This window comes from Gigantopelta aegis, chromosome 10, assembly GCF_016097555.1.
Source record: "Gigantopelta aegis isolate Gae_Host chromosome 10, Gae_host_genome, whole genome shotgun sequence".
Classification (NCBI taxonomy): Eukaryota; Metazoa; Mollusca; class Gastropoda; order Neomphalida; family Peltospiridae; genus Gigantopelta; species Gigantopelta aegis.
In genome coordinates, this window is record NC_054708.1 from 18,460,665 (window position 1) to 18,486,318 (window position 25,654).

The window sequence follows — 25,654 nt, forward strand, 5'->3', positions numbered from 1 at the left end:
ACACATAAACCAGATCTTTAGTGACTTCTATGAAAGCGACAAATTACTGCACTCAAATAGTGACAGTGCAAATATGAGATTTTTTATCGACACAAAATATGGATGTTTAGACAATTTTGGAATCTTTTCTGGAAATAATGACGATGTAATGACTCCAGACAGTTATGCTACTGGACATATACAGGGAAGTCTTGAACATTTGTATGACTCTTATTTAGATTTATTTAACGAAATACCAGTTTTACCAATGGAAACTCGTGAGCCTGAAGAAAAAAAGAACAGGAAGTACAAATGTCCGCGTTGTAACGTCTGCTGCGCTAATAACGGACAACTTAAAGGTCACATGAGAGTTCATACTGGTAAGTTTTGTGTGGAAGATTAGAAATATATATATATTTTTTAATTTTAACCTGTTATTTCTCACACTTTTAATTAGCATTGTCTTTCCCCAACCCAAACCACCTGTACTTTATTATTTATTTTTATATATTTATTTTAAAAGTTTATTTATCCAAAATTCAATTTCCTATTAGCTTTGGGCTATAGACCTATGTACCACATGAAAGTGATGTTGATAAGTTATATTTAAAATATCATAGCTTATGATTAAATTATAAACTTAGATAAATACAAATTTTTTCACATAATTCACTAACGTCGTGCTACGTTACAAGTGAATATGCAAAACGTAATGTAGAAATAGCCATGACGGCTGCGGGTTTCCTTTCTCGTTATTTACTATAACAAAACCAAGTATCGCAATAATCATATTGTGTTTTTGATTGTTTATTAGTTTTTGAGGATTTTTTTTGTTGGTTTGTATTTTATTTTATTTTATTTTATTTTTAATTAATTTATATTTGTCTCTTTGGGTGGTTGGGTTGGGTTTTTTTTGTGTGTTTGTTCGGTGTTTTTTGTTTTGTTTTTTTGTTGTTTTTTTGTTTTTAGTGGGGTGTTTTGTGTTTGTTTTGTTGAGGTTTTTTTGCTTGGTATGGGGGTGGGTGATCGGAAAGAATTTGAACTCATATTATATAGACACAATGTGGTCCTTAAATTCCACATCTTGTACGTTTTTAAGTATAGTAACTTAACGTGTTTCTTCTCTTTCCAGGCGAGAAGCCGTTCGTGTGTGATTTTAAACTGTGCAAGAGATCGTTTGCTAGGAACGAGGAACTGACGCGACACAAGCGAATACACCTCGGTCTCAGACCACACCAGTGTGCCATGTGTACCAAGTCGTTTGGTAGAAAAGATCACCTTAATAAGGTAATGCATATAAACGATGTTCTTTGCTCATTGACGTAGCGATGATTTTATATTGGAGCAGAGAAGGTGTGGACAACCACACTGTATACGAGTTGTGTTATGAGGCGACAGGAAAATATACACGGTATTGGGGGAAAGATATGTAAATTGGGATGGATGGCGTGACAGTTATTTTGATAGGTATGTATAAATAAATATGTATGTCATATTGGTAAAGATGTGATAGTTATTTTAATGTATGTATGAATAAATCTGCATCTTAATGAAATATATTCATGCATGTTGTTTGATTTTTAATTAGACTATCTTTAGTCCAAAAATATCTTAAGCAAACACAGGTGGTGTTAAAGGCATATTGTCACAGACCACTGATCTATTTAATAGTCTATCAAAGTATTACCTGAACAAAAATAATTCGATTTGTCCCTAAATGTACTTTATTCAACCATCTTCATAACCACCATACTCCATTTATTAATGACATTTTATAAAAATAATTAAATTATGTCAATGGTCCACAATTCAAAAACTAAAATTGCCGAGAGGGATGACCTGGATTTCACTCCATCATGGTTCAGTTGAGGTGATGCGATAGCTAGATTTGGTTTCCAACAATTAATGTAATTTTTATTTATTATCCATTTTTAGAGAAATAAGGTCCTTAAATCCGTGACAGTATGCCTTTAATGGAGGAAATAAGGATACTATTCCTGTCTTTTATACGAGTTAGTCTGGTGCTGGAATATGGACCGAAGTTGATGTTCATTATTGTCTTCATTTGCTCTCATATGGTATAGTGATACAATATATTTAATATTGGAAAGGGTTACGTATGTGCAGGTAGGCATATGTTGCAAATGTTTGCCTTTATGATTTCAGCATGAAAAGACCCACCTGAAGACCGCAGACAAGAAAGTGCACCTGTGTGCAATGAACGGATGTCAACAGAGTTACACCCGCTCAGACGCGCTTGCTCGTCATCAGTGGAGTGCACATGCAATAAAAGCAAAATCTACAAAATGGCGGACAAATGTTCATAAATCATAAAGTACTTGATTAGTCTTGCACTGTAGAGTGTATACTACTAAATCAAATCCCATAGACGACAATAGTAACATATGTGGCTAAAACTCCTACCTGCAGCGTATTAATTCGACATAAACGCTACGGATATAAATACTACCACCCCTCACCCTTAAAGCGAATCAGAAAAAAAAGTGGGGGTCAAGCTGCTCATTTCTGAAATAACGGGTAGCGTCTATTACTACCCTAGTTCCGCACAAAATTTGAGTACTTTTTTTTTTACAGCAGACTCGTTTTTGAAAAACCTAAAAATCGCACTCCTCAAAATGCTTATCGGGGGGGGGGGGGGGGGATCACACTCCTCAAAATGCTGAGGAGGGAAAAATCGCACCCCTCAAAATAATCAGAATTGGAGGGCAAGAGACCGAGAGGAATTGCACCCATGAACATGATTAAGTTTGAGGAGTAATGATTTTTAAATTAAGTATCTTAAGAGTTAATGTTTTGTGTTTTCAAAATAAATATCCTAATTTAACTAATATGATGGTAAAGATGAAGGAATGGGCCACTGCAGTCTTATACAAGAAAAAGAAACACCATTTATCGATTTCTTATGTATTATATGCATATCATGTTGCATTAAACTTCTGAATCATGACAATCTGTTAACTATTTATGAATAAAGAATTGAAACTGATTCGTTTGTGCTTATTCTGTTTTATTTAAAACAAGTACAATAATTTTAGTCTTCATCGCAGAATGATATTATTTCTCCATGGACACAAACCTGTGAACTGAATGTGAATTGACACTGTAACAACTATGGTATTGTTATTAAGAATTTTAACTGTAAAATGTCTAATAAAACTCTTACAAAAAGTAATGTCAGTAGGCCTATTTGTAAATCATTTAAACTAAAAAGAAATTAAAAGTGTAACAACCACATAGCATAGGGTTATCACATTTATCATCATATCATAATACACATGTTATGTACCTGCAAATTCTCTATTTTTTTTTTTTTAATAATAATGTCGTAACAGAGAAAATGTCAACATCTATTGTTTTCTACCCAAATATATCTTACTGCAATATTTATAAATGTATATGTTTTACCATCTTCATAAATCAAGGCTAATATTCGTTCCCTGAATACGAGGAACGAATATTAGCCTTGATTTATGAAGATGATTTTTTACAAGCAGGATTAACTTTCATTATCGGTGTACTGTAGTTAACACGTCATTTATTACACTACTAACTCGAATCATAGCAACCCATCCTAAAACAAACAAAACAAACCTAATGTAAAATTAATTTTAAAATATACATGCTTTACCATCGGTAAATTCGAATTACTGAGTTGAAATTAAATCGGTGTATGTTTGTTTCAGATGCCCGTCAACCGAAATCTGACTCTACCAAGGTCAATGTCCTTAGCTTTAAATCACGTGGCAGTATCGTGAAACAGAAAGTAGAAATGTGCGAATACATCGCATTGCTATTAAAGGGACATTCCCGAGTTTGCTGCATTGTAAGATGTTTTCGACGAATAAAATATTTCTTCGAGTAAACTTACATATTAAATATATTTTCTTGTTTAGTATATCAGTGTCTGTATATTTAATGTGTTTTTGGTCGTCTTAATATTTGTAAGAAGCCCAAACTGGATTTTCGAAATTTATCCCAGTACAAATATTAGAACGATCAGAAACATGTTTAATAGACAGCCATTAATATTTTATGCAGAAAAATACATTTAATATTTAATTACAATCGTTAAAATGTTTCTGTTAGTCGATAACATCTTAAACATTGCAGCAAACTCAGGAATGTCCCTTTAACAAAAACAAAACCTGATTTACCAAATTAGTTTTTTGTTGGTGTATGCGTTTACTGTGATATCAACATGTATAAACATACACATCATAGAATTATTGGACAACGCACCTATTATTTTTTCTGTACGTGATCAAAACAACGACTGTGTAAAATAAATTTCGCGAACATTACCTGCATTGTACGAAATTAAACAAAACAAAACCGACGAGATCTTAATAATAAGTGAACTCCTAGCTGATTGGCTCAGTGTCAAGATAACCAACCAATCGTGTTTTAATTTATAAAAAGTATTCTAGGACGTACATTGTGAACAGAATGGAATGGTTTGTGGCTTTGTGGATTGGATTAAATAAACAATTAAAATGGCAGAGTTAAAAAAAAATAATACAAGCGTGATTTGTTCAATTTAGGGGCGCGTTATTTCGCGCCCGTCAGATTGAGTTGACGGGGGTTCACGGGCGTGATGGCGCTCGCACCCGTCAAAAACGAGTCTGTTACAGGTACCCCATAAATGTTTCAAGCACAAGGCTACTTGACACAGTGATACTAGATGAAATAAAATTGCATTTTGTTTTTAAACCCAGATGAAACTACAGTTTTTACGACCAACACACTCACATTTATCACCAATCATAGGACTTGTGGTGTTCTATCAAACGTTGGGTGCACCTCAAACTTTGACCCAGCCGGAAGTTATCTGGTTTAATACTACCTGTATGATTGGTGCGATATAATTATTGTTGTGTTGGTGCAATCTAATTAAAATTGGCTCCACTATTACATGTGGATCTAACCGAACAGAACAGAACAGAACTTTATTCAACTCAGATCACCAAACGGTGATGAATTGAGGTGGTTTACAAACATATAATACAGACGGCTGCAGTAAACGCTTGACAAATATAATATATATATATATATATATATATATATATATATATATATATATATATATATATATATATATATATATATATATATATATATATATATATATATACATATACACACACACACACACACACATACACATATGATATACACATAATACACAATAGGTATAATGATATAACAGTGTTATAAGCAGTAGTATACTTTAGGTGTTAACCATTATGTATTGTCTATGATAATTATGCTGTATAGATATTTTTGAGAACAGAGTTAATCACATTTACGAACATACATAATTTCTTTGTTGTTGATAGCTTTTTCGAATTAAATAATTGACAGAATTTATAAGTATTGGGTCTGCCATAATAATATTTTTTTTAGATATATGAATCTTTCATTTGAGAAATATGTACACTGAAATAAATAATGATATTCATCACGTGACAGCAGCCCGTTGGAGCTCATGTCCAATTGACCTTTCCTTCGACCAATCAAAACCTTACTTGCAAAATTATGCCAGTGATTTGAAAACATTCGGGATTATGCCGAGGGTATACGAAATGATTCGGGTGAATTACGAAGTATGCCGGAAACTAATTGCAATATAAATTTTTATATAAAATTCGTTTCAAGACGAAAAAATCCAAACCGTGATGCCATAAAATCTTTTTATATACTAGTATACAATCCAGAGTTTATTACTGCATTTTCCCCCTGTTTTTTCAATGTTGAAACAGACTAAAAAGTTCTCTTATTGCATAAATAGTCTCATCCGATATTTTTAGAATTTGCATGCTCCCGAATAACACTATAAAAGGCGAAGTGTAATTGGTCGATATTTAAATTGTTATTTATAGATGAAATGTCACCTGGATATGGGAGTCCACGCAATGCTGTTAGATCTACTGGTAGACCCAGTAGAGATAATGTTAATCAGATTGGTGTTGGTGTGTCACGATTACAACAGCAAAACAAACCACCAAACAATTGTTTTTTGTTGCAAAGAATCGCTTATATACGACTAAGCCTGCAACATATTTTTCTTGTGAAATGACATTTATTAAGTTCCCAAAATACAAGACAAGTCATTACAATAACTGTACTAAAAATTTAACAAAACAGACCTTTTAAAATTATAAGTCGGGTCTATATATTCTGGGTCATTTTAAATAAGTTTTTCTATCATTTCGTTCACGAAGAAAGTTTTGGGTACGCTTCTCAATGTCTGTACAAAGGCTAATCCTAAATTGGCCAACGTCACCATCTAATTCTGAAGACAACTTAAGGGTCGCCGATTCCATATCTCAAACATGTTCAACTAGGGAAAGGTGAGGCAAAACAACACAGGGCGGAGCCACGATTTTGTAACGGGAGAGTCATAAATTCTAAAAAAAAACCGAAACGTTCGAGTTTGCCTTAGGCAAATGAGCTGAGCTCCCAAAGGGAGCGATATCTGTAGGGGGCTCGGAGACATGCTTCTATGAAAATATTTAATAAAGATGCTCAGCTCGGAGATGCATTTTCAGGAAAGGTTTTTGTTGTATATTTAGATGATGAATTTCAAAACAAAAACAAATAAAGTAAAAAGGGCGGGCGGCATGGATACGCCAATGTAACAGTCAGTCAGTCGGATCCGCCAATGTAACACAGTCAGCCAATCGGATCCGCCAATGTAACAGTCAGCCAGTCAGATCCGCCAATGTAACAGTCAGTCAGATCCGCCAATGTAACAGTCAGTCAGTCGGATCCGCCAATGTAACAGTCAGTCAGATCCGCCAATGTAACAGTCAGTCATTAAGATCCGCTAATGTAACAGTCAGTCAGATCCGCCAATGTAACAGTCAGTCAGTCGGATCCGCCAATGTAACAGTTAGTCAGTCAGTCGGATCCGCCAATGTAACAGTCAGTCAGTCAGATCCGCCAATGTAACAGTCAGTCAGATCCGCCAATGTAACAGTCAGTCAGTCGGATCCGCTAATTTAACAGTCAGCCAGTCGGATTCGCCAATGTAACAGTCAGTCAGATCCGCTAATGTAACAGTCAGTCAGTCGGATCCGCCAATGTAACAGTCAGTCAGATCCGCCAATGTAACAGTCAGCCAGTCGGATTCGCCAATGTAACAGTCAGTCAGATCCGCCAATGTAACAGTCAGTCAGTCGGTTCCGCCAATGTAACAGTCAGTCAGATCCGCCAATGTAACAGTCAGCCAGTCGGATCCGCCAATGTAACAGTCAGTCAGATCCGCCAATGTAACAGTCAGTCAGTCGGATCCGCCAATGTAACAGTTAGTCAGTCAGTCGGATCCGCCAATGTAACAGTCAGTCAGTCGGATCCGCCAATGTAACAGTCAGTCAGTCGGATCCGCTAATTTAACAGTCAGCCAGTCGGATTCGCCAATGTAACAGTCAGTCAGATCCGCTAATGTAACAGTCAGTCAGTCGGATCCGCCAGTGTAACAGTCAGTCAGATCCGCCAATGTAACAGTCAGCCAGTCGGATCCGCCAATGTAACAGTCAGTCAGATTCGCCAATGTAACAGTCAGTCAGTCGGATCCGCCAATGTAACAGTTAGTCAGTCAGTCGGATCCGCCAATGTAACAGTCAGTCAGTCAGATCCGCCAATGTAACAGTCAGTCAGTCGGATCCGCTAATGTAACAGTCAGTCAGATCCGCCAATGTAACAGTTAGTCGGATCCGCCAATGTAACAGTTAGTCAGTCAGATCCGCCAATGTAACAGTCAGTCAGTCAGTCGGATCCGCCAATGTAACAGTCAGTCAGTCAGATCCGCCAATGTAACAGTCAGTCGGATCCGCCAATGTAACAGTCAGTCGGATCCGCCAATGTAACAGTCAGTCAGATACGCCAATGTAACAGTCAGCCAGTCGGATCCGCCAATGTAACAGTCAGTCAGATTCGCCAATGTAACAGTCAGTCAGTCGGATCCGCCAATGTAACAGTTAGTCAGTCAGTCGGATCCGCCAATGTAACAGTCAGTCAGTCAGATCCGCCAATGTAACAGTCAGTCAGTCGGATCCGCTAATGTAACAGTCAGTCAGATCCGCCAATGTAACAGTCAGTCGGATCCGCCAACGTAACAGTCAGTCAGTCAGATCCGCCAATGTAACAGTCAGTCAGTCAGTCGGATCCGCCAATGTAACAGTCAGTCAGTCAGATCCGCCAATGTAACAGTCAGTCGGATCCGCCAATGTAACAGTCAGTCAGATACGCCAATGTAACAGTCAGCCAGTCGGATCCGCCAATGTAACAGTCAGTCAGTCAGATCTGCCAATGTAATAGTCAGTCAGTCGGATCCGCCAATGTAACAGTCAGTCAGTCAGTCGGATCCGCCAATGCAACAGTCAGTCAGTCAGATCCGCCAATGTAACAGTCAGTCGGATCCGCCAATGTAACAGTCAGTCAGTCGGATCCGCCAATGTAATAGTCAGTCAGATCCGCCAATGTAACAGTCAGCCAGTCGGATTCGCCAATGTAACAGTCAGTCAGATCCGCCAATGTAACAGTCAGTCAGTCGGTTCCGCCAATGTAACAGTCAGTCAGATCCGCCAATGTAACAGTCAGCCAGTCGGATCCGCCAATGTAACAGTCAGTCAGATCCGCCAATGTAACAGTCAGTCAGTCGGATCCGCCAATGTAACAGTTAGTCAGTCAGTCGGATCCGCCAATGTAACAGTCAGTCAGTCGGATCCGCCAATGTAACAGTCAGTCAGTCGGATCCGCTAATTTAACAGTCAGCCAGTCGGATTCGCCAATGTAACAGTCAGTCAGATCCGCTAATGTAACAGTCAGTCAGTCGGATCCGCCAGTGTAACAGTCAGTCAGATCCGCCAATGTAACAGTCAGCCAGTCGGATCCGCCAATGTAACAGTCAGTCAGATTCGCCAATGTAACAGTCAGTCAGTCGGATCCGCCAATGTAACAGTTAGTCAGTCAGTCGGATCCGCCAATGTAACAGTCAGTCAGTCAGATCCGCCAATGTAACAGTCAGTCAGTCGGATCCGCTAATGTAACAGTCAGTCAGATCCGCCAATGTAACAGTTAGTCGGATCCGCCAATGTAACAGTTAGTCAGTCAGATCCGCCAATGTAACAGTCAGTCAGTCAGTCGGATCCGCCAATGTAACAGTCAGTCAGTCAGATCCGCCAATGTAACAGTCAGTCGGATCCGCCAATGTAACAGTCAGTCGGATCCGCCAATGTAACAGTCAGTCAGATACGCCAATGTAACAGTCAGCCAGTCGGATCCGCCAATGTAACAGTCAGTCAGATTCGCCAATGTAACAGTCAGTCAGTCGGATCCGCCAATGTAACAGTTAGTCAGTCAGTCGGATCCGCCAATGTAACAGTCAGTCAGTCAGATCCGCCAATGTAACAGTCAGTCAGTCGGATCCGCTAATGTAACAGTCAGTCAGATCCGCCAATGTAACAGTCAGTCGGATCCGCCAACGTAACAGTCAGTCAGTCAGATCCGCCAATGTAACAGTCAGTCAGTCAGTCGGATCCGCCAATGTAACAGTCAGTCAGTCAGATCCGCCAATGTAACAGTCAGTCGGATCCGCCAATGTAACAGTCAGTCAGATACGCCAATGTAACAGTCAGCCAGTCGGATCCGCCAATGTAACAGTCAGTCAGTCAGATCTGCCAATGTAATAGTCAGTCAGTCGGATCCGCCAATGTAACAGTCAGTCAGTCAGTCGGATCCGCCAATGCAACAGTCAGTCAGTCAGATCCGCCAATGTAACAGTCAGTCGGATCCGCCAATGTAACAGTCAGTCAGTCGGATCCGCCAATGTAATAGTCAGTCGGATCTGCAAATGTAACAGTCAGTCAGTCAGATTCGCCGATGCAACAGGCTAGCGGGTACTATAATCCCTACTCCGGCAAACATATACACATACGCACATATGCACTCTCTCAGTCTTGCTCTATCGCTCTGTTCTCATTTAATACTACAAATATATAAATGTACATAAAATAACCATTTCCGCGTTTTTGGTAGGATTACAACTATTATTGTGTGTAGAATGGTGGAAATGCATGGTGACATGGTTTCAGGTCAGCTTTTTTTGCCCGAATGTCTCCATCGTTTATGCCAAAATGCGAAGATTTGCTTCAGTATTGAGGGGGGAGGGGAAGTTGTCACCTCCCCCCGCCTCGTAAGCTTATTCATGTGCAGTCCTGTCTGTAGGAAAGTGCATATTATTATAAAAGAACCCTTACTGTCAATAGAAAAATGTAGTGGGTTTCGTCTAAGACAATGTGTCGGAAGTATCATGTTTGACATCCAATAGCTAATGATTAGCCAAATAAATCGATGTGCTCTAGTGGTATTGTTGAAGAAAACAAACTTAACTTTTTATTTTTAGTTCATCTCGTCCAAGTGTAGGCTATATATTAGCCACAAAACAGCCGTGGTTTTAAATGTGCTGGGTATCGTTAAACAAATATTCACTTTTCTTTCCTTTTAGTCTTTTGTCTTTTTAAGAGTCCAAGGCAAGACGTAGCCCAGTGGTAAAGACTCGCCTGATGCGCGGTCGGTCTAGGATCGATCCCCGTCGGTGGACCCATTGGGCTATTTCTCGTTCCAGCCAGTGCACCACAACTGGTATATCAAAGGCCGTGGTATATGTTATCCTGTCTGTGGGATAGTGCATATAAAAGATCCATTGCTATATGTGCAAAAATGTAGCGGGTTTCCTGTCTAAGACTACATGTCAAAATTACCATATGTTTGACATCCATTAGCCGATGATTAATAATCAATGTGTTCTAGTGGTGTCGTTAAAGAAAACAAACTTTAACTTTTAAGAGTCCATATGTAAATCCAGTAGGCCTACACAGACTGAATGCATTGACAACAGTGTTAAACATGTATATACGTTTTATTCGATATTGCTTTGTTACAATGCCACTTAAATTGTTATGAATTTACTACAAGCATATATATAACGATTTGGTACTATAATGATATAAATATTATCATTACAATAATATCTGTGAACTACGTCAACACATGCTATTGCAGGATTGTTCCGTGTAGCTAATGAGTGCTGTACCGGAAGCTCCAAGATTGCACAAGACCGGAAGGTAGACATTATCGCGCAGAAAGACGAAGGTGATTTCCTCGTTAATGGCTCCCTTCACTGACACCTGTATATCAGTACCTACGGTGATACCGGTCACTCTCTGCTGGGATACTGGAACCACTTTGTTCTCCTCACCATAGATATATACTTTGGCATCTCTGAAAAATAATAAAGTTTGCTGCACATAAAGTGGGTTTTTTCGACTTTCAAGAAAATATATCAAACTAAATTTATCTGTTTAGATAAATATTTGGCATTGGCGTTCAAGGTTTACAGGTCTATCATGACGAATGTTTTTGACCAAGCCATTAAATATTTTACGGATTATAAACAAAACGTGAACAGGAACTATGTATAATTTATTGTTTCATTTAAATAGTTTGTAGTGTGTGAGAGAGAGGCCATGGAACTGAATGGGTTTATTAAACCGTTTACGGTCCCTCTTCCCTCACCGATAACTATTCTATAAAGATGCGTTCACGGTCCGGCCACACCTATATTACTTAATGTTGCTTATGCCATTCCATCATCATGATAATATACTAGTAAATGTTTCAACTATGCACTAAACATGTTTCTTACACACCCGTTGGTAAGAACATCATTCGTTATTTTTTATAACACATACTTGTTAACACATCTACATGCAATAACATTTTAAAAACATACGACTGGCTACTCCTAGGTGATGACCAAGTCACCAATGCCATACGTCTAATGGAAAAAACTATAAGCGAAAGGGCCGTAAATATGTTTTCGTTGGAAAAGGCATTTAAATGAATTTTAAAACTTTTTTTTTCTTCAGGATATGTATGAAACAGAATACAATTCGTTTTTTAAAAAACGTATCCAACTCGCTTTCGCTCGTTAGATGCGTTTTAAAACAACTACCGTAGTAAGATAAATGGTATCTAACTACCACTCATGTAATATTCTCTCTATATAATTCGCATGTTACCCAAACGATAAAGCTGGACTAGTGTAGTAAAGACAAATGTTATCTCTGGCACAGGCTGTCGTTAGCTTCAGGGGGGATTTTTGGCTAAACGTCATCGGCGTGGTCGAATGCTGTTTGGATTTAGCAAACACAACATCCGGCTGAAACTAAAACAGAAATGTGTTAGACATTTTTGTGTGTGTGTGTGTGTGTGTGTGTGTGTGTGTGTGTGTGTGTGTGCATGCGTGTGTATGTTTGTTTGTTTGTTTCAATGTTTTAATTATTTGTGTAAATTCATTGTTAAGTCTCTCTGAGGTCTTACACTAATTGAATATTGTAGTAGCTAGAATATTAAAAGCCATATCAATTTGTTTCAATATGTTTTAATTTGACAATTCATATTGGATGCAAAAATCAAAATGAAATCAATTAATACCAACATTCCTGGTATTTTTTGTACCTCAGTATAATACATTATATCATATATTAATCGTATATTTTCACCTATGTACCTGCCCTTAATAAAACCGGTTTGATCCGTAGCTGTAATTTTATCTACTACATTTTTAATTCTGTTAGCAATATATCCTGAAGCTATGTTATATATACAATTTAGTAAGGTAATTGGGCGCCAATTTTTAAAAAACTGTTTGGGTTTATTTATTTTTGGTATACACGTAATAATACCTAGGTTTTGTGTATTAGACATTTCTTTTATCTCATAACTATAATTTAGTGATCTAATAATGAAATGACCTAGGTCTATTAAAAAAACCTTTAAAAATTCTGCTGAAAAACCGCCTGAGCCAGGACTTTTGTCATGTTTCATGTTTTTAAGAAATTCCAATGCCTCACTATATTCAATTCAATTCAGTCCTACTAATTCTTTCGCTTCTGCATCTGTTAATTAATTTACAAAAATATTATTAATATTTGTAATATTTCTAAATTTTCGTGGGTTTCTTTTTTAGTATAATTTAAATAAAATTGCTTTGTTTCTTCTAAAATTTTATTTTGCTCGATTACTACACTGCTATCATCTAATTCTAGTCTAGAAATAAATTTACTATAATAATTTCGGTTTTCCAAATTTCAGAAATATTTAGTATTCTTCTATCCATTTTGTTCTAGATCAAATGAGTTTGCCCTTTAACTTTTTCCTTCTTATTTCTATTAATTGATTTCTCTTACTTTCTAACAAATCTGAATTAATATTATCTTCATTTTCTTCTAATATTTTTATTTCGTCAATAAGTTTCAATTCCAGTTTCTCTTCAGATTTGTTTTTTATAAGTAGAGTACGCTATAGTTTTCCCTCGAATTTCCATTAGCAAAACTTCTAAGAAAAGCTGATCATTAACCGTGAATTGAATACTTTCATTTGGAATATCATCTATATTTTCGAGGTTATATACCGGTAGAGCGTACTGACATTTAACATTTTGTATTGTTTCTTTAATGGAATCAACGTAACATTTGTCCTTAAGTAATGAATTAATGAATTTCCATAGTCCCTTACCTTTGACATAGTTACGAATTTTCAAATATAGAATTACATCTGGGTGGTCCGACCTGTACCTACTATCAATCGACACTTTGTTTACAAAAAGCATTAAATTTTCAGAGATAAAAGTCCAATCTAGCTTGTTTAGAGGGATTCTTTTTCCTCCATGTATATTTCTTTACGCTGGGATAAAGTTCTCGGAATGGATCTATAAATTTATATTTTTCTAAATTTTCTAAAATTTTACCTCTAGCTTTAGGGTTGTTTATATATACATGTGTATATAATATTTTGTATCTAAATCCTTGTGACGGAATATGCTCTTAATTTTGTTTTCGCCTGTGGCGATATTAATTGTTTTAGAGGGCCGTGTGCAGTTCCAATATGCACTTAAGCCCAGGTGGCCAGTAGTTACGTAATACCTCCGCGAGTGCGGTTTTTACAACCGTGATTTTGGCGACTAGGCGTCATTGAGTCTGGCGATCTAAGAAAAATATGCCGGCGTGGTCTCTGTGGAAATATCACTTGATAGGGGGTTGGGCCGCGATGTACCCCCAGGCGATACTGGAATTTTTTAATAAATAGCTAGGGTTTTAGAGATATCGGGGAGAAACATAGAAAGGCTTCCAGGGGGAACGTTAGTCCGTCCGGACTGGTAAATATTATTTCTGCTCTGTGTATAACATTGATGTGATTGATGTGACTTTAAATATTTTAATACTGTATCATACCAATATTATTTAGACGGTGCTGCCGGTCATCTGACGCAGTAATCTGTAGGCTCACTGTCTAAATAATTATTAAAGCTTAGCCAGTCATCCTAGAGGACCTAGGTAAACTGTAGGTTATTGTCTTTATTGTGATAGGTACCAGTATTAATTCTGTGTTACAAGGTTACTGAATGAGTAGTTAAGGGTTAATTAAAAATTAACCAGTTAGGAATAGAGTTGGAATTCTTTTATTAATTAAGTTCTCCTGGAAGCGTTTCTCAATTATCACACGTTACTGAACGAGTAGTAAGGGTTAATTAAAAATTAACCAGTTAGGAATAGAGTTGTAATTCCTTTATTAATTAAGTTCTCCTGGAAGCGTTTCTATTATCACACGTGTGGGTGTTGTGTCACGGTGAAGTGATTAGCATATTGTGTAAACTAGACACCTAGAGATTAACTAATTAAGTGATCAGTTCTGGATTTTTATTATTTGTTGTTTTTAATTAACTACTGCGGCAGTACATTTGTCAGCGTAGGTTAATACAGATTCCAAAGTGTATTTTGTTTTTGTTGTGTTTTCTAGTGAACTAAACGTGCTATGATAATATATACTATATATAAGATCTTATCTCTGATCATACCTAGACGAGCCAGCGGGTATAACTGCCTGTTACAGAGAGATCTAATAGATATACAGTTAGGAGAGATATTTTGATAATCGTGTTTCATTCAGTTACGGGTATTATAGGATCCCCGTGACAATCCTTATTATTACATTTTTCGCTTTCAAATTCATTTATAAGGTTAAAAATAATTTCGTAAAATTCTGGTTTATCATCATTGGGACCATATATGTTAGCAAGCGTAATTCTCTGCCCTTCGATAGTTATGTCAATTATAATATAATTACCTGAAATATCGGTATACATTTTATGTAATGTATATTCAAAATTATTGTTCAGCAGTATAGCAACACCTCTTGAATTACTTGAAAACGAGCTGAATAGGCATTTATATCCCCATTGTGTTTCGATACAGGATTCTAGTTCACTTTTAAAATGTGTATCTTGTAGACAGTATATGTTTAAGTTCTTTTGTTTCATTGTTTGTTAATCTTTGCATGGTTGTTATTTGATAATATATAGATACAGGTTTTTCTTAATGATAAATGTCTGTGGATTTGTTAAGTGCTATAACTGGATGACTGAAATAACATATTTTTGAATTATAAATTGGAAGCAAAACAATCAGTACAGTCAGTAGATAGTGGATGGTTTGAAAACATGATGGTCAAAACAGAAATATTTCTTACGAAGTTGAAGCCGGCTTCCTCGGGTGTGAGGTTGTAGTCCGCTGCTAGCCCGACCCAGAGTATGATTCCAAAATAATAGATACAGGGTTTTTTTTAATGATAAATGTCTGTGGATTTGTTAAGTGCTATAACTGGATGACTGAAATAACATTTTTTTTAATTATAAATTGGAAACAAAACAATCAGTACAGTCAGTAGATAGTGGATGGTTTGAAAACATGATGGTCAAAACAGAAATATTTCTTACGAAGTTGAAGCCGGCTTCCTCGGGTGTGAGGTTGTAGTCCGCTGCTAGCCCGACCCCGAGTATGATTCCAAAATAATAGTTTCCTATTCTGCTATAGGTTGTCCAGACTTCTCCTGTGGGACCTGACCCTTCCATGAAGGCAGACTGCAAACAGAAACAATAGGGGCGGCTGTAGTAGTAGTATATTTTGTACGTAGCGGGGACAACAAAGGAAATACAATGGAGTCGCCTCCAATACAATGGATATGCACCTCCGGAACAATGGGTCCCCAATCCGCAACAATGGATGTGCACCTATTGTCTTTCCGGTTCAGTGGAGCGTATAATTGGTTTTTCCGGTTCAATGGAGCGAATAATGGATTTTTGAACAAAAGAAGTGCACCTATTGTGCTGAGTGGATGACTGACATTTTTTAAAAAGGATGACTGGCATTTTTTCAAATTTTGGGCGGGAAAGTTCAATGGGAACTAAGTAGTATTATTTATAGTATTATTTATAGATAGTCTGAGTCAGTCTTTTGTGTTTGCTTGGTTTTAGTTGTCACAATGTGATGGGTACAAAGAACTTTATATAAATATGCTTTGAAAGGTTTATTGTTAGCAATGATGAAATAATATTTTGAATTGAAAACCAGTTGAAACCGGTTTATTTGTTATTTATTATTATTATTAACCAATCGTAACACTCGTTTTAAACATTGCATTTGAATATATGTTATAACATAAAGAGAAGTGAAATTATTTATTATTTGTAACGATTGCGTTCAAAGATGAATCACAACGACAAGAAACAGGCTGTTTACTTCAGTTGGAAATATATTTTACAATCACAATGCAGTTTTAATGAAACAATAGTGAAAAAATCAACTTGTTGGTTTACGAGTCGTACTGAATGTGAGATGGATGCCAAACGTTCCTTCTGCGATTTGACTAGCAGTACAAAGCTAATAATAATCAAGAAAATACGACCAACTCGTGTGCTCGTGGATGAAGTAGATACAGTTGATAACAGAAAATGCCTGGAAAATTTGTTAACTCTGAGTTATTCCTTTGAAGTGTGTAAACTGATTCAGCGATTCTGTAAAGAAATGTGTATGGGATGTATGTTCGAGGAGGAGAAAACTCACACCTGTAAAACACTGAATCATGAGGATATGCTCGAACGCTATTTCACAACAGCATGGGTTGAACTGAACGAGGATGTAGTTACTGACAGGTGGTTACGTCTTGTTTATGCAGATCCAGTTTTATTAAACACTCCAGGATTTGTTTTGTGTCAGTATCAATGCAAAGACTATTTGGATATGAATGTTAAAACTGTAGAGTGGATGAACATTTTAAAAGATCAAGTACTTAAAATACTACGTTTGGAAGATCGTCTGCGCGTATAAATTAATGTGACAGAATACATTAGTTCAGTCATGTCATCCAGAGTGAACCCTAACACTGAAAAGAATGAACGTAACAAGAACGGACTTGAACAATATTATACAAAACCGAGTGAGGCTGGAGCTTTCTACGGACCGAAGAAGTTTTACGGTGCTTTAAAAAGACGTGGTTTACAAACATATAAGTTGAAAGCGGTAACACAGTGGTTAAATGACGAAGATGCGTATAGTCTTCACAAACCAGTGAACCGTTCATTCAAGCGTCTCCGAGTACGGGTTAACAAAAAGGATGAGATGTTTGACATGGATTTAATGGACGTCAGCCGCCATTCAAAAGACAACGATGGAGTTAGGTACCTGCTTATAGCTATTGACATTCTTTCGAGATTCCTGTGGGCCATACCCCTTGTAAACAAGAAACCGGAGACGGTGTTAGAAGGCTTCAAAACTATTTTAAAAGACAAACGCATACCCAAGAAAGTTCGGGTAGACAAAGGTACAGAGTTCGCAGGTGTATTCAAGCAGTTTCTATCAAAAGAAAACATTAAACTGATTGTCACGCAGAATGAAGATATCAAAAGTAATTTCGCAGAAAGAAGTATTAGGACGCTTCGGGGTCTTATCGCGCGTTTTACGACTTACAACAATACACACAAATACATAGACGTTTTAGCAGATCTAGTACACAATTATAACAATACAGTTCACTCGTCACTGGGACTGTGGGCACCGGTTGATGTAAATAAAGCGAACGAAATTAAAGTGTGGAGTCATCTGTACGTCGAGCCCATGGTTAAGAAACTTAAAGTAAAGAAACCATTGGCAAACTTTTTATTTAAAGTGGGTGATTTAACGAGAATCAGCTATTTGCGTAAATCATTCACAAAGGAGCAGGACTTGAGGTGGACAGAAGAGTTGTTTAAAATACATTCTAGAAGAAGACGACAAAGTATTCCAGTGTACAGACTGAGAGATTTTCACGACGAAGTGTTGAAAGGTATATTTTATACGGCCGAACTTCAGAAAGTAAATAAAAATCAAGACATTCTGTGGAAAATCGAAAAAGTGTTAAAAAAGAAGAAGGAGAAGGGGAAAGTGTACTATTTGGTTCGGTGGTTAGGGTGGCCACCTAGCTTCGATTCGTACATAGAAGAAGGAGAACTGAAAACTGTGTGAAGCATGGAGAAGTACGTTATTTTGAAGAGCTCGGATTCTAAATCAGTGTTTCCTGACAACAACCCCTATCACTTTCGAGTAAAGTTAAACAAGAGGTTAACTTTTGAAGGTGTGTGGATTGTGTCTCTCGTGGATTTGAATTTTGGAGAAATTGACCTTCATGGTATGAACGATTTACAAGTAGATGTGTTGTGTAATTTGTGTGGCAGCAGTCTAGTAGGTGATAGTTTTGTACCTCTACTGAGACGTGTGGATTTACGAGACGGTCCACGTTACGAGTTTAACACACTGTGGAATATAGCAGTTGTAGTGACAGAGAGTTCATATGTCGAAATACGTATAAAAGCAGCATCAGGCGTTCCGGTTTCATTTATCAAAGAGAGCACGAGTGTGACACTACTATTACGACATTATCCGTTTTTAGAGTAAATTAACATGGATCGAAAACTTTACGTACCTGATGTTAATAAATGGTTAAAGTATTTTGATAAACGAACAAAGAATGTTGTTCAGTCAAATAAGCAGGTTGGATCTGGAGTTGGGAATTACAAGCATAAGTGGTTTTCTTATATGATTCCAATGATTCCGAGACATGTAAACAGTGACGGGGACAACAAGCACAAACCTAAAATAGAAGTGACGTCACAAACACAAGATGTTGTAGAAAGGGCCGAAGCTGAACAGGAACGTACCAGGGCTATAAAACATAAATCTGGTGATCGAATTGTCAGAAGCAAAAAAGTCAGACGCATGACAGTACAGAAAAAACGAGCTCCTACATCGAAGTACAAATCAGCTGTTAGTGAAAAAGATATATTTGTATAAACGACAACAACAACAACAAACAATATGTCACTCCTTACAGACAAAGACTTTGTGGAAGGTTTACCTAGTGCTTTGGATCTGTTTACTATGCCCCCATACCAAACGAGTGTGTTTCAACATTACTACGTCGATGTTAGACCTGTTAGTCAAATTACAGATTCGTCACCGGTAGAATTTCAAATTGCAAATAGTGGAAGTGACTACGTGGATTTGAAACGAAGTCGTTTACATGTTAAACTGAAAGTGAGTCATTCCGATGGAACGGTTTTGGGTAAGGACGAACATGTGGCCCCAGTAAATTTATTCATGCAAGCTCTGTGGTCGCAAGTCGCTGTGTACTTACAAGGTCAGCTGGTGAGTTCGGCGAACAATCATTATCCCTACAAAGCATACATTCAAACCTTACTGAATTATGGCGCTGAAGCTAAACAATCGCAACTACAATCTCAGATGTTTTACAAGGACGTCGGAGAGACACAAGCAGACATCGAAAGTACCGATCCTATCACTGGTACTAATTCTGGAGTATCGGACCGAGGAGCGCACATTGCAGACACCAAAACGGTTACCATGGAAGGTCCCCTGTGTGAAGATATTTTTTACATGGGCAGATATATGGTGAATGGGGTTGATATGACAGTTAAGTTATTTCGGAGCTCCATACCCTTTTGTTTGATGTCTGGGAAGTCCGGTCAGGAGTACAAGATCGAACTCGTAGATATTTACTTCAAGATATGTAAACTGAAAATGAACAGTGCACTTATTTTAACACACAACAAACTGTTTGAAAAGTCTAACGCTTTGTACCCATTCACTAAAACCGAAGTTAAAATGAGTAGTATTCCGTCTTCTCAACAGAGTTACGTGTGGGACAGTGTGTACCAGTCACAGTGTCCAAACAGACTGATTGTTGGTTTTGTCAACGGTGACGGAGTGAGTGGATCATACACAAAGAACCCGTTTAACTTCCAGAGTTCATTCGTGAAAACGGTGGGCTTATATTTGGATGGTGTCAGTGTCCCCGGTCGACCAGTCGAAGCAGATGACGTCAGTGCCTACGTGAATTTGTTTGAAGGTGTTAATAGCTGGAACCTGGATTGTGGAAATTATATTGAAAGAACTGAATTTTCTTTGGGAAATGGTCTGTTTGTGTTCAACCTTGAACCCGTTTTCGTGGACTCTGATTATTTAAGTTTATTAAAAAACGGTAACTTAAGGTTAGAAGTGCAGTTTAAATCTGCATTAACAAAGACAGTGAGTTGTATAGTGTATGGTGAATTCCCCAGCTTGATCGAAATTGATCAAACCAGGAACGTGTTTGTCAAATAGATCATGAATGGAAAGCAGATTCAGTGTGCGATTGACTGTGACTCAGATTTACGTTCACGCATTGTAGGTGTTTACTCGAGCGACACACTACCACGTTTGAAACGGCGGAGCCCTTGGGGGTGTATTGTAAACACAGACCCATCTCACCTACCTGGTCATCACTGGGTGGCGTTCTATTTTAATAATAATAATACAGCAGAGTTTTTCGATAGTTTTGGTAAACCACCCAAACATTACAATGCAATATTTGTAGATTTTTTAAAGAGACATTCTTCATCTTACGTGTACAATAACAAATCCGTTCAGACTATGAACGCTAAAACGTGTGGATTCTATTGTTTGTATTACTTGTTACAAAAATGTAAAACTGACCTGATGATGAGCGATATTGTGAATCAGTTTAGTAAAGATACATTACAGAATGATGTATTCGTGTATAACTTTATATGTAAATATTTTAGATATTGTAGCCCGCCTTGTATTTCCTGCTCATACTAATATTAAATAGTGTACACAATCATGTATCCACTTTATGTGTTGTTGTACAAACATTTTGAAATAAATAGTTGTGTCACAAAATGCTGGTTTGTTATATTTTTAAACATTAGTCTTAGACTAGTTTATTAGATAGCAGTATAATTGTATACCCACAGGTAATTCTGGTTATACCTCTTTATATATCTAACAAAACATTGTAAGAAATGTTTTAATTTTTTATTTGCATGAACTAGGGTGTTTCCTGGTACATATTCAGAGTAGGTATTCCAAAAATAAAATCACGGCAGTAGGTAATCATGGGTAGATACGGCAAAGTAATGCACCATAGTGAAAACACTGAAAAGTAGACAATTCTGGCAACTGAATTGGTAAAACATTTGTTTAAAACGTTAACAAATTTAATTTAAATTGAAAAATAATTGTTAAAACATGAACAAATTTTGTTTAAATTCATAAATAATTTTTAAAACATTAACAAATTTATTTAAATTGTAAAATACCTTTTAAAAATGTTATTTAAAATGTTATTTTTAAAATAGTGAAAAAGGTTTATGTAATTTTAATTTAAATATTATTGGCAAATTATTTTCTCACCCAGCTGGCCCTGTAACTCCTACCTTTATAATACATATTACTTATACACTACAAGATTAATTTAATTCGTTACTTCTTTATTGGCATTATTTGTGATGTAACTAGAGTGTAATCCGATATAATAATACACAGATAATACAGTATGTATTCCAAATTGAAACAACAGTAGGTAATCCAAATTGAAATAACAGTATATAATCCAAATTGAAATAACAGTATATAATCCAAACTGAAACAACAGTAGGTAATCCAAATTGAAACAACAGTATATAATCCAAATTGAAACAATAGTAGGTAATCCAAATTGAAACAACAGTATATAATCCAAATTGAAACAATAGTAGGTAATCCAAACTGAAACAACAGTATATAATCCAAACTGAAACAACAGTAGGTAATCCAAACTGAAACAACAGTAGGTAATCCAAATTGAACAAACATTCGGTAAGCCCGTATAAAATCCAAATAAAGCACAGTAGGTGATTCAAATAATTTTCTTGAAAAAGATATCTACACGACAATCTAATGTTAAAATTAAGAATGGCAAATACTAGTTTATCCTTATTTGCTTAAGATACTGAAAATTATATACTGTGCTGTGAAAATACTTGCGTTCCCCAGTTTTGTCGAAAACGGTTAACAATAACTAATAACTTCAAAATTATTGACAGCTTACTATTGACCAATGGGATTTAACTTTAAACCGGTACCCACGAGTTACTTGCTTGACATACATTAATGATTTAAAAATTGCCATGTCATGGTTAAGTTTCTATTCACTATAGAAATCACAGCTGATATCTGAATCTCAAATATTTGTCTTTAATTTCAGTGATGGGAGTATATTTCTTGTCAAAGTACTTTTGGATTAAACGCTTACTTTCCAAATATAAAACACATTCTGAATTTTCAACCATGCGAGACTATTTTAACGCGATACCATAGAAACTCCAGATTTCGTGCAGTCTGTGAGAGATTGTTTAACTATAGAAATAACAGGTGTCATCTATGCCCTTAAGTAATATAATTTCAATCAGGAGAGTATGTTTCTTTGCAAGTACGCACTGACCACAGTACAAATACTTCAAACATAAAACCTATTCTGTTGAGTGTGTCAAGCGAGACTCTTTGCTACATTTATGTACAAACAGTACTTGTTCGCATTTTACTATGTCTTACTTTTAAAGGATGAACTACTTGTGGTAACCTAGAAACTCAGAGTTCGTGACACTAGCTTACTTTAAAGAATATTTTAACTTATAGATATTAGCGATTTTTATATATTAACACAAAGTACATTAAAGTGTACAAGGAATGGTTTCCTATATAAACAAATTGATGACTAAATTATAGTCTTTTGACACATTAAAGACCATAACTCGCAATACATTTCTGAACAGAGCAAAATACCTTTAAATGAATGTAGTGTAGGATTAAAAAAAAATCCTCGAGGGCAGTAATACATTGTCCAAATGTGGGTAGCGTTTGGTAAGAGAAAACTGTTGTATCATTAAGTTTGTCACATTGCTCACGGAATTTTTAGGTCATACTAATACTTAACACTAAAACGTATTCAGTTTAGTCTACCGTGCGTGATTATTTGCTATATTTCTGTTCGACTGATGTTTTATACTCTAAAGGAAAGAAAATACATTTAGAAAGTATTAACGTAGAAACGTAAAGTACATTTCTCTAGTGAGTGGGTAGTTTCTGTTCTGATTACAATTCTGTTTACAGAGAAATCGGAGTTACTAAGAACGTCTGTATCACACAACGTGTAGAGAATACTAAAATAATACTAATAATAATAATACTACTAATAATAATTAATTATTATTATTATTATTATTATTATTATTATTATTATAATAAAAAAAAAAATGAAAATCATGGTACTTGAAAATATAACCCTGAACTTTTTTCTCTCTCTTTTTTTTTTTTTTTTTTAAAACGGGAGGGGACCCTCGTAATTGGTTGAACGCTTGCTGTAGGTGTACTCAGGTTTAAGAATCTGCATTCGATAACAGAATTCACAAAAAATGCATTTAAGTAGTACGTATTCTTTATTGCAGAGTATTTGTAAAAACACCACAAAAGACATGTTACATTTGATCATGTACATCAACAAACGTTCATATTGTGTTAGTATTTTGGAAGTAACTTCTTCCCAGGTGGTCCAAGGTCTGCCCGTCTTTTCACAAACAAAACGACTGGTTTCTTCTGTTCACTTTTCATCGTGACTGGATGTGATTTGATTATGTGAATCAGGTTTGATCGCTTCTTCTTCACAGTCATACTGATAAGCTTAGGGGTTTTAACGTCCGGTCTGATCTATGCTCAATGCAAAGTGAACATAAAAATGTATTGCTTAAACTTAAGTATTCTATTCCTGCTCACTCGTTTCAGAAACATCTGAATGATCAGATTCCGATTCACTTTCTTCCGTCAGATCTACATACGATATTATTTCTTTCATGATGGGCTTCAGCAGTAGCTTGATTTTGTCCTTTATTAGCATTTGATCTATGTTAGGGTCAGTTTTGTTTAAACTATCCAGTATAGATCGAAATAAAGGTGCTTCTGAAAAATACTTTGTAAATTCAATAACAATACTTAGTGTTTTAAGCAATTCGTTTTCCCACAGTCGCTGCAGTTTTCTGTCTATCCACTCTTGTGTCTTCCCTTGCTGTATATATTTCTTACGTCTGCTTTTCATGTCTTCTATATGCATGATACGAACACGACCCCATACTCGCTGTAAGCCAACATTCTGCCATTCTACAGTCAGTTCGTGTTCTCTTTTATCATACATGCGCTTTTCTCCTCCTTTCTGCGTGTCAAAGATGTCTTCTTCATCTATCTTAGCGCGTTTTCTGGAGGGCATAAATCCGTTCTCTGGGCACCATGATTTAATATGGCGTTGTAGATCCGTCATATTGCCAAATAAAACGCCGCAGTCGGTACAAGCAGTAGCCATAACAAAGGGATCTGCTTCGTCACTGGATTCGCCCGCGTCTTCGGCTGTATATTTCACTTCCAAATTATTTTTGGTTTCAGAATCCACGGGATCAACAGTGTGCACGGGTCGGGTGCCTGAATGTATCTGAGAATCTGTCGGCGACGACACGTTATTTAAAGCATTATTGTTATTATAACTATTTTCATGGTCTGTAGAAAGAGTGGACTGCCTTCGTTGGATTTCTGATGGGCAATCTAAAACATTTGGTTTAAGTCTCTCATTCTCGTGAGTTGATGGTCGCAAGTCTATGGTAAGATTCCCATAAGGTCTCTGAACAGCAGTCTCATAAACCGACATAAAACGATCACTGTTATTTGGATAGATTCTTCTCCCAAACAAGTTTACTTGATGTCTATCAATGGGCGAATTAAACAAGGTCACGTAGTGAGAGTTGAGAGCAATATCACGTGACTCCTTGCCTCTTGGAAACAGGTTTTGTAACAGCAGGAAGTTAGCTACATTCTTGTGGTGCGAAGTTCTTGTAAATAACTGAGAAATACGTTTATCATCTTTGGCCTCGGTCATGTGATCATCCAGAATTAAAACATTGTTGTTGCGTGCATCAAAGAAGTTGTCGTCCTGTAGGTTGTAGGGGATACCTTTCACAAACTGGACTTGGGGCATTGTTTCACGAATAGCATCGTAAAGTGGCTGCCACTCGGTGTAACACCAAATTATGTTGTTAGGTTTAGGCTTGATGAGTCCTTTCTGGAGTATTTGGTACATAAACATAGTTTTCCCACATCCACTCGGACCCACTAAAACAGCATTAGATGGTATAGTAAATTTGAAAGGCTCTCCGTATTGTTCAGCTTGTAATCCCAAGGTTGCTGATTGTGTCGCTGGCCTTTGAGGAGGAGGAAGAGGAGGAGGAGGAGGAGGAGGAGGAGGAGGCGTATATGGGGAGAATTGAGGAGGAGGAGGAGGAGGAGGAGGGAGGGTGTTTGGTCGATGTATCTGTCTACGGTGCCTTTGCATATTGTCATAT

General features: G+C 36.7%; 1 protein-coding gene across 1 annotated transcript in view; it reads right to left on the reverse strand.

Moving 5' to 3' along the window:
• Positions 1 to 10,908: 10,908 nt before the first annotated feature.
• Positions 10,909 to 25,654, reverse strand: part of LOC121383515 — a 53,332-nt gene continuing 38,586 nt past the window's right edge. The window contains exons 16-18 of the mRNA XM_041513586.1: positions 15,839 to 15,982; positions 12,084 to 12,229; positions 10,909 to 11,283 (exon numbers count right to left, since the gene is read on the reverse strand). Coding sequence (XP_041369520.1) covers positions 11,046 to 11,283; positions 12,084 to 12,229; positions 15,839 to 15,982 — 528 coding nt within the window. The 3' untranslated portion in view covers positions 10,909 to 11,045. The remainder of the gene's footprint in view (positions 11,284 to 12,083; positions 12,230 to 15,838; positions 15,983 to 25,654) is intronic.